Source organism: Hakea prostrata, chromosome 5 (assembly GCF_041222555.1).
Source record: "Hakea prostrata isolate BN-2017 chromosome 5, UWA_Hpros_2, whole genome shotgun sequence".
NCBI lineage: Eukaryota > Viridiplantae > Streptophyta > Magnoliopsida > Proteales > Proteaceae > Hakea > Hakea prostrata.
In genome coordinates, this window is record NC_142604.1 from 11992597 (window position 1) to 12003205 (window position 10609).

General features: G+C 39.5%; 1 protein-coding gene across 1 annotated transcript; it reads left to right on the forward strand.

Annotated features, from left to right (window-relative positions):
• The first annotated feature begins 315 nt into the window (after positions 1-315).
• Positions 316-2680, forward strand: LOC149015159 (tubulin alpha-3 chain-like). Its single transcript, XM_089155854.1, has 2 exons — positions 316-530; positions 1064-2680. The coding sequence occupies exons 1-2, from the start codon at positions 438-440 to the stop codon at positions 2324-2326; spliced, it is 1356 nt and encodes a 451-aa protein (XP_089011980.1). The 5' UTR covers positions 316-437; the 3' UTR covers positions 2327-2680.
• Positions 2681-10609: the final 7929 nt, after the last annotated feature.

The window sequence follows — 10609 nt, forward strand, 5'->3', positions numbered from 1 at the left end:
GCTTTTTGAATACTGTTGCCAAACTCCACTATTTAGTTGTTGGACACTTTGTATTGTTTACGTTCTTTGAAATGAATGTTGATTAAAAAAAATAAATTAATAATAAAAAAAAGTTTAATTCAAATTGAGAGACTCACGAGCGGCAAAAACCAATTTGAGAAAATCATGATTAACAGAGCCGTATTAGCTGTCCAATGACGGTACTTCGCTGGTAGCCGTCCGTTACCGTCCGTTACCGTGACAATGACTAGCTGACCCTGGTTAACATTTCTCCCTTTCATCATCTTCCCCTATAAAAGGCGAAGCGAAAACCAGTTCAAGATCATCTTTCATCGAAGGGCGTCTTAATAAACGCCCGTCTTTGTGGTTACCTCTGCTTCTTGCTTTCCCTTTCTCTTCTTTCGAGTTTTTTCATCTTTGCATCTTTCTAAGCGAAAATGAGAGAGTGCATCTCGATCCACATTGGTCAGGCCGGTATCCAGGTCGGCAATGCATGCTGGGAACTTTACTGCCTCGAGCATGGCATCCAGGTTTGATTTCCGTTCTGCCCCCTTCATCTTGCCGTTTCTTTGATTCCGCTTCTGGTTTGATGTTTTCCGAAATCTATTTTCCTCCCTCAAGATCCCGTTTCGCATGTTCTTGTATTTTTTTATTGGGTTTTCGTTTCATATGCCTCAGATCAGTGTCATTTACTTTAATTTTGGTTGTATTTAGTTAGTATTTCCCCGCAACTTTCCTAATTTCTCCGATGTAGGGTTTTTGTTCTCAGAAATCACGGATCTGTGATGCTATTAGTCTGTTCTGTGGCAGGCCTGTTTGTCAGTAAATGCTACATCATGTTGTTACAGCCTGATCTGTTTTCGATCTGTTTGTTGTTACTGTTAATTACTTCACTGCTTTTGATGTATTTTGCATTTCTTATTCTGATTTTCCGTGGAATTTGAATGCTAAATCTGGCCATTTGTTTTGCCACATTCTCGATCTGTCATTTTTCTAATCGTTTTTTGAAAGTTAGAATTTGAAAGTTCTCTACCAGGATCTTACGATCTATATTTTGCTGTAGCCTGATGGCCAAATGCCAAGCGACAAGACTGTTGGCGGAGGAGATGATGCCTTCAACACCTTTTTCAGCGAAACTGGTGCTGGCAAGCACGTCCCTCGCGCTGTTTTTGTAGATCTTGAGCCTACCGTTATTGATGAAGTGAGGACCGGAGCATACCGTCAACTCTTCCACCCTGAACAACTCATTAGTGGCAAGGAAGATGCTGCTAACAACTTTGCCCGTGGCCACTACACAATCGGAAAAGAAATCGTCGATCTCTGTTTGGATCGTATCCGTAAACTTGCAGACAACTGTACTGGTCTCCAAGGATTCCTGGTTTTTAATGCCGTTGGTGGAGGTACTGGATCAGGTCTCGGATCCCTTCTCTTGGAGCGTCTCTCTGTCGATTATGGGAAGAAATCAAAGCTTGGCTTCACCGTCTATCCATCTCCACAGGTGTCGACCTCTGTTGTTGAGCCCTACAACAGTGTCCTCTCGACCCACTCTCTTCTAGAGCACACTGATGTTGCCGTACTTCTGGACAACGAAGCCATCTATGATATTTGCAGGCGTTCCCTTGACATCGAACGACCTACCTACACCAACCTCAACCGTTTGGTGTCTCAGGTCATTTCGTCCCTGACTGCGTCTCTGAGGTTCGATGGTGCTCTCAACGTGGATGTGACTGAGTTCCAGACTAACTTGGTCCCGTACCCCAGGATCCACTTCATGCTTTCCTCCTATGCACCTGTGATCTCGGCTGAGAAGGCTTACCACGAGCAGCTCTCAGTGGCGGAGATCACCAACAGTGCTTTTGAGCCTTCATCTATGATGGCCAAATGTGACCCTCGCCACGGGAAATACATGGCTTGCTGTCTAATGTACCGTGGTGATGTTGTGCCCAAGGATGTGAATGCTGCAGTGGCCACCATTAAGACTAAGCGTACAATTCAGTTCGTGGATTGGTGCCCAACTGGGTTCAAATGTGGTATTAACTACCAGCCACCAACTGTTGTTCCAGGAGGTGACTTGGCCAAGGTTCAGAGGGCTGTTTGCATGATCTCCAACTCGACTAGTGTTGCAGAGGTGTTCTCACGAATTGACCATAAATTTGATCTTATGTATGCCAAGCGTGCCTTCGTGCACTGGTATGTTGGTGAGGGAATGGAAGAGGGAGAATTCTCTGAAGCTCGTGAGGATCTTGCTGCCCTCGAGAAGGATTATGAGGAGGTTGGCGCTGAGTCTGCTGAAGGAGAAGATGGTGATGAGGGAGACGAGTACTGAGATGTGGTCAGTGCTTAGTTTGGCCGTTTCGTTTCATTAATTTTCAATTTGTCATTGGGGTTTGCTTTTGGTCTGATGCTGGGACTGGTATCATGCGATGGATTCTGTTATGTTGCCCTTGCGCTTTTAATTTGCCATGTTTCTTGCAATCATCTTTTCTTGTTTTTCGTTTGGTACTCGTTCTAGCGATTTGGGTTCAGTGTGGTTCATTAATGCTGGTACAGATAAATAGGATCTTGGTCACCCATTTTGTTGGTGGTTTTTTTGTGTGTGGTTTCAGTGGTATATTTCAAAAAGTGAAAAAAACAGGCGGTCAATATTTAACTCAACCACCCAGAATTCATCTAGACCATTTGGAGCACTGAAACAATTTCTCTCGTTCAAGGGGGATGGTTATTTCATTGCTGTGCAAATAATGCACATAACTGAGCCTCCAATGGTGAGGATCACTTTTGATGGTCATCCGTATTGGTTTTTCTTCTTTTTTGTTTTTTTATTACTTTTTGAAATTTTGAATTACACCACTAACCTGAAAAAAATAAAAAAAGAACAAGCAAAACGGATGGTTGAGATCTCGACTACGACTTGGGTGGTTGAGCACTGTTCTTAACCAATGTGTGATAGTTTTTTGAGATGGCCTACCTTAAAATATATGTACTTGGGTCTTTCCCCGATCATCTGGGAAGATATTATGGGGTAAAATATTTCTCTTTCATTTTTTGGTTGGGTGGAATACTGCTGTTCAATTCAAGTTGGAAGAACTTAAGAGTTCGCAATCTGGCTCTCAAAGTGTGGACAAAAAACCCCGACTACAATTGAACATTTGAAGGGCTCGCCCACGCATGACAAAGAGAAAGCAAATTACAGAAAGCAAACCCTCATCATCCATACATCAGGATGGGTGTCTTACTATGGTATCTCTCGAAAGCTCGCATTGAAGTATGCTTTGGAGGTAAGAATTGAACCCCGTAGGCTGTTGTGATTCATATAGCTGAAGAGGCCCACTTGAAGTAATTAGAGGCAAATGGGAGTGTGGTACGTCCAGTTACTCAGCCCACCCGAAACCAAATACTCCTCCTTCAAGCCCGTGGGTGAAAGTTAATATGGATCCACGGGAAAGAAATTCTGGAGAGGGCTATCAGGATTCAAGAATAATAGAGGTGAGTGTCTTTTGGGAGTCCGGATCATCTCCCGATGAAGGCTGTTGACCAAAAATTACAGAAGGACCCACAGGGTTAGGGAGATGGGATTTATTTTTTTAAGTGTTGTATTATTTTTTATTTGTGGGCCTCACATGATTTTTGGTTGTAACGCCGTCACGTGAGATGATCAACACTCGGCTTTGGGCGACTTCCCAAGCTTGTGGTCTTTGATAAGGCACCCACGGGTGAACAGATGCCTATGAGAGCGACCTTTGATAGGCTATGGAGAAGGGCTTTTTCATATCTGGTATTGGAATCAGATAATAAAATGGTGGTGGATTTTAGTACAAGAGCCACTGTCAACTATCCCCTCCTCAGAAGTAGTGATTTAGGGCATACGTAGACTAGTGTCTTTCAGAATGTAGTGTAGTGTCATAGTGTGTGATGTACTGATGTTTCTAGGACAGTCAATCTTGTAAATGATATGGTGAGGAGGTCTCTGTTGATTGTTTTTCTGAAGGCTAGTGTTCTTCCTTGGATGAAATACATTTAAGAAAAAAAAAAGAAAGAAAAAGGAAGATGCATGAAGTCAAGGGATACAGCTACATTTCTGTTTTCTTAAATATCCTTAGATGTTCAAATAAATGATTCCCAAAATTGTAATTTTATTGTTGGATAGAGTAATAATTGTTTGCCTTTTCAAAATCAAAATCTCATAATTAATTTCATATTTCAAAATTTGATGTGGGTTAAATTGAATCATCATGAATTCAGGGATATGGCTACATTTTTGTTTTCCTAAATACCCTTAGATGTTCAAACAAATAGCTATAATAAATTATGCTCAAATTGTAATTTCATTGTTAGATACAGTAATAATTGTTTGCCTTTCCAAAATTGAAATTTCATACTTAAAAATTTGATATGGGTTAAATTGACTCGTGTGACTGTAACCGAAATTCCATAATTAATTTTGATCGATTTATACAACTGTTGAGAACTTCAAGTCGAACAATGTTTGATCCATGGTTGTTGTGAATAAATCTACGCCGAAAAAACCATATGAAATTCTTTACGATGAATTTAGATTAACTCAAGTGGCCGTAATCGAAACCAATTAATTAAATTGACACATGTGGCTATTGAGAGCAAGAGGAGAACCTATATAGAAAGATAAACCAAATAATCAATAAATAAAAAAAGAAAAGAAAAATCATTTGTATTTAAAAAAGTCCAAGTCTCCTACCTCCTTTTTGACGTTGCATGTCTTCTCCCTTGTTCCTCTCCAACATGTATCTATGAGATATTGAGATTCCACTAATGATCCTTTTTACTCATCTCTCTTCTTCTCCTGCATTTTCCCAACTCCATCTCTCTAAAGGGTTCAATCAGTACAAACGTTTTCTGGCAGAAAAGAAGAAGATTATAAATAATAGAAACTAATTAAGTAAACCCTTTCTCGATACAAATAGAGGTGAATTTTTTTTTATATGAGAAGTGAGAACAAAAATATTAAAAAACGTTTAAAGCGCTAGGAAGTCTGGTTCTCAGAGAGAAATCCTAGTTGGATCTACAAACCACTTCTAAAATCACTGAATCACAGTCTTTGTTTTTTGGCCAAAAGTGAACCACATAGTCAGTTTTTGAAGATAGCATCATCAAATTTCTTTAAAATATCCAAAAAGTTCAGGGTTAGTTTGAGAGGCCATTGGGCTTTTGTCGATGCAAGAAGAAGATCAAGAATAATTTGCTCATTGCACCATATCTCATCAACATAGTAAGAGAGCAATTGTTCAAGATCTAGTAGTACTCTTTGGATGCTGAAAATTTCGACCTCCAAAAAGATTCTGACTCTATCCAACCATCCAAAAAAATTCCTTATGTAAGCCCAGACCTTTTCACTGTGGTATACATTAAAATGGTAGAGAGAATAGAAACTTTTTTTGTTGTTGTTGTTGCCCAAAGAGTGACTAGATGTGAAGAGACACAGATGGTTATGCATGGTTCAGATAAAGTAACAAGGATCACAAACTGAGAACAGCCACAGAAGTAAAGGTCCCTTAAGACCCAAATCTGAGAGAAGAGTCAATTCAAAAAAGGGTGCTAAGGATGCCAATGACTTAGAATTCTGTCCCATTTCCTAAAGTTGCAGCGCATGGATTAAACTTGAGAATCTGTGTTTCAATAAAAAAGGCATGGTTCTCTATCTGCCGACCTAAAAAAAGCAGGAAAGTAGAGAAATTCATGTACATTAAACTATAAAAGTGTCTGAACGGGAGAAAATCAGGGAAAAAGGGTCACAAACAGTCACAAAGAAAAAGCAAGGAAGGAAGAAAAATGCAAAAAGATCTCTCTCCCATCATCTCTCAAGTTGTCCAAGCAAGAAAAATAGAACAGCTTCTCTCATGCATGAAGGCAATAGCAGCAGGAGCCAAAGAATCTACTTCGCCAGTGGGGTTAAATCGTAGGGTTTGACACAGTCCAAAACCGTTTCATCACCACCAATTCAGACTTTTTCTCTCGAGCTAGTGGGCTTTGTCTCTCTCAATACTCCTGTGGTGGTCTTGATAAGATACCCCTTTTTGTTTCATTTTTGTCTACAACTACAAGGGCTTCTTTCACCTATTAAATCAGTACTGTTTCATTTTTCTGTCCTTATATTGTCTCTTCCTCTCTCTCAATCTGGGATGAATATGGCGTTTGGCTGTCACCTCTGAGTGACCCTGTAAGAGTGTCAATCACCCATTTGGCCATCTCTGAAAAACTGAATAGGTTTTTTAGATGAATAAAATAACATTTGGTAACATATAAGTAATCCTCAAAATTTAGGACTTTATTTCCCAAAATATGTGGATGTATTTCAGGTACAATGGGTGACAATGTTTTATATAGAAGTAGTAAGATTAAAGAGGTCTAAGATTCAATGCCACTTCTCATATTCACTTCAATTTCTTTTTCCTTTTGATGTTATTGATTCATCTTCTTTCTAATGTTTAGATGATATACACTTTGCCCCCCTCCAAAAAAAAAATAAAAAAAATGATACACACCTATCCTGACCAAAGCCTTCCAACGGTAATGGTCCCTTAATCTGACATTTGTTGTACATCGTGATGTCCTAGCTAGATTCTATCTTAGCCAAATTGTTTTCCACGAATCAAGAATGGTCCTTCGATGGACCACATCGTCTTTTAAGTTCAAATCATTTCATATACTTTTGTTGTCTTCTAATTTTTACAATGCATTGGGACAAAGAAAATCGCAAAGTTGCAAAATCAACTTGATTTCTCCATTCAGTTGTCGCTTTCTCTCTTTCTAGGGTCTGATATGCTTCGTTGGACTGGATGTGATAATGGCACGACTAATGTTGAAACTGTGTCGGTGGCAAGTTGTGGGGGTTCAGGTGGTGCTTCATATTCTTATTTCTCCTTCTTGGAAGGAAGTGCCCTCGGAGATGTGGCGATTCATTTGGAAAGCTCTTGTGCTCCAAAAAATTAGGCATTTTCTTTGGAGGGGATGTGCGGTAGGATTAGCTATGGGGGAGGCTATGGCCAAAAGGCAGTTTTGAGATGATCCAATGTTGTGTTTATTGTGGTAAGGATATTGAGGACTTTGATCATATTATGTTGGACTGTAACTTTGCTAGAATGAATTGGTGCAAGCTCGTTATTATATAGTCTGCCGTTTGATGAGCCAATGTTTCATTGTTAGCTTAATGGGATCCATAAAGTTCCATTAGAGACGAATGAAGGAAAAGAGTTGTTTATCATTCACTGCCTCAGTCTCTATTGGCAGTTGTGGATTGCCCGTAATGATCTCCTCTTTAAAAGGAGGCAGTGGACGCCAAGGCAAGTTGCTGTGTAGGTTGCTCGACATGCTGCTGAGTTTCATCAAGTTTCATTTCAGTCACTGTGTGATTATGGAGATGGGGGTTGGTGTCGTGTGATGGCCTTGGAAACACAACCCTATGGGTGGATTTAACTCAGTTCGGATGCATCATTTGCAGACAATGGTGATCAGTGTGGGTTGGGCTAGTGGCTTGCGTCCATTTGGCGGACTTGGTTTTAGTAGTTTTGGATCCAACTTGCTTTGGTTCAGTGTTAGTAGGTGAAGCTTTAGCTCTGAGGGCTGCAATGGTCTATGCTTCTCAAGAGGACTAGGGGCACATTGTTTTTGGAATAAGAAAATCTAGAAGCGATCAATAGCTGTTTAGGGAAAACCTCTCCCCCTCCTTTGTGTATTGAGGCAATTGTTAGAGAAATGCTTTACTATCTTCCACCTTTGAAGAGTGTAAGTTTTCTTATGTTACTAGGACCTACAATTCTTTAGCAAATGTCCTAGCCCAGAAGGCCCCGTTGGTTGAGGTGCCTAATGTTTGGCCGCTTTCCTCTCCCTGGCTCCATGAGTCCCCTCCTGTAGCCTTGATTTCTCCTCAACAAACTTTTTTTTTACCCAAAAAAAAAAAAAAAACTTGGTTTCTCCTTTCTCTTTCACATGAAATGATATGTATGTCTTTAGTAACGAGACATCAATAGATAAAGCAAGATGCTAGCATATGCTACTTGGATGACAAATTAATTCAATCCCTATCAATGCTTGGCATTTCTTAAATAAACGCTAGAAAGTTCTACCAAAAAAAAAAAAAAAAAACTCTAGAAAGTTAGTTTCCTTTATCCAATATAAATCAAAGAGAAAATGTTCTCCTTAAGCTATTAAGGTGGGGTCTACTAGTACCTTTCTTTCGGTTTCATCCTTATATGGAATGACCTCATTGTCCCTAAAAATTGCAATGTCATTTTGTCACATCTCATTTATATGTTACTTATGCCATCTGATGAGCCAAAGTTTCATTGTTGGGTCTGATGCCAATAGTTGGAGTAATTTTGAATTTTTCTCAAACGCTATTACATTAAAGATAGGAGTCAAATCAGAACAACAACCAAACTGACAAGGCTACTGTGACCTAGCCTGTCGCTTGGGGCGGTTGGTTGGCCAAGCAACCGCCATAAGCGACCGCCCTTGTTCCAGACTACTTCTAAGTCCGAAATTCCAACTTTTGATCTCCTAATTTTAATTCGATTTTGGGATGATCTAAATTAGTTCGTCCTTAAAGAGGCTACAACACAAGCACGAAACAAAAACCCTAGAATTCTAATAATTCAATATTCACATCATTTCCTTCAATTAGATCTATCCTTTATTCTGATGCAAGTACCCGTTTTTCGGACATGATCCAATCAAGATCACTGATGGGGAATAGAACCATCACAACTAACTCACAACTGATCTAAGGAGGATGGAACCACACCATTCAAAGAGATGAGGAAAGAATATAGAGGTGTGAGATTAACTTACCTCTGATTGACTCACAAAACTGATGAAGGATTGGATTTACTTTGCATACCATGGTTATCTCACCTTCTAACACGTGTTCTTTGCCTCCTAACCGTCCTCAGCCGTAATCCCAAATATAATAATGAGTAAAAAGGTCGAGATTGACTATATATAGAAGACTGAGGCAAAATAAGGTTTAAAATCCCATAAGCAAACTGGCGGTCGCTTGGGGCAGTTGATTGGTCAATCAATTGTCTTAAGCAACCGCCCCCTAGTATTTTTCAGTACTTGGGTGCTTTGCTCAAGGGGTTGATCCCCAACTCAAACCTAACCCTAACCAACATGTGGGGGTGATCTTACCTTGATTCCGGACATCTTCAATAGCTTGACTTTGATTGGTGATCCACTTTTCCAGTCCATTAGGGTTTCCATAGGTTCTTCTTCAGATTCCTAGTACGACAGGTTCTTCATTAGCAAAATCCAGATCCATGAACTCAGGGTATGGATCATGGACTTCAATCAGGATACTCCACAACTTATTCCAGTTGGACCTTTGAGTACTCGGACCTGTAATACGGATCTCAGGTTAGAAATACGGTGGTTGTTACACTATGGGTGGATTAAACTCAATTCGGATGCATCATTTGCAAACAATGGTGATCAGTGTGGGTTGGGTCTAGTGGCTTGCGACCATTTGGGGACTTGGTTTTAATAGTTTTGGATCCAACTTGCTTTGGTTCAGTGTTAGTAGGTGAAGCTTTATCTATGTCTATGCTGCTCAAGAGGACTGGAGGCACATTATTTTGGAATTGGATAATCCAGAAGCGATCAATAGCCGTTTAGGGAAAACCTCTCCCCCTCCTTTGTGTATTGAGGCAATTGTCAGAGAAATGCTTTACTATCTTCCGCCTTTGAAGAGCTTAAGTTTTCTTATGTTACTAGGGCCTACAATTCTTTAGTAAATGTCCAAGCTTGGAAGGCCTTGTCGGTTGAGGTGCCTAATGTTTGGTTGCTTCCTCTCCTTGGCTCCATGAGTCCCCTCTTGTAGCCTCGATTTCTCCTCAATAAAGTATTTTTTTTACCAAAAAAAACTTGGTTTCTCCTTTCTCTTTCACATGAAATGATATGTATGTCTTTAGTATCAAGACATCAATAGATATAGCAAGATGCTAGCATATGCTACTTGGATGACAAATTAATTCAATCCTTATCAACGCTTGGCATTTCTTAAATAAACGCTAGCCTTATACTTTTGTAGGTGCAAGAGTTCATACTGGAGTGGGTATTTCATGTTTTGAATTTATTGAGAGTGGATGCTCTTTGATCTTGTATTGATCAAGATTTTAGTTGGAAAATATTGAGTAAATACGAAGCTCTATTTAGGCATTACTCCCTGGATGTAGACAATTTGACTGAACCGCATAAATTTGGTGTCTTGTGTCTCTAGTTTATTTTTGCATTGCATATATTAGAGTGCTTTGATTGCAGAGTAGCGGTACACTATTTGGTAAACCCAGTCACATTGTGGTGTGTGGTGGACATATCATTCTATAATTGATAACTACATGATTATCTTGATCAACCTTGTCTTGAGATTAAAAAAGCATTATATTGAAGAGAATTTTAGAAGATATTGATTCACCCTCTCTCAGTGTCTATCTGAGAATAATAGAATAAAATACATTGGTAACCCTAAAAGTAATACTCAAAATTTAGGAGCTTTATTTATCCAAAAAAATAAAAATAAAAATAAAAATTAGAAGCTTTATGTGGATGTACTTCAGGCACAATGATGCCAATCTTTTAT

Coding starts and splice junctions, on each gene's coding strand:
- LOC149015159 (XM_089155854.1), top strand. CDS start 438: ATGAGAGAGTGCATCTCGATCCACATTGGTCAGGCCGGTATCCAGGTC. Junction 531..1,063: donor GCCTCGAGCATGGCATCCAG/GTTTGATTTCCG, acceptor ATTTTGCTGTAG/CCTGATGGCCAAATGCCAAG.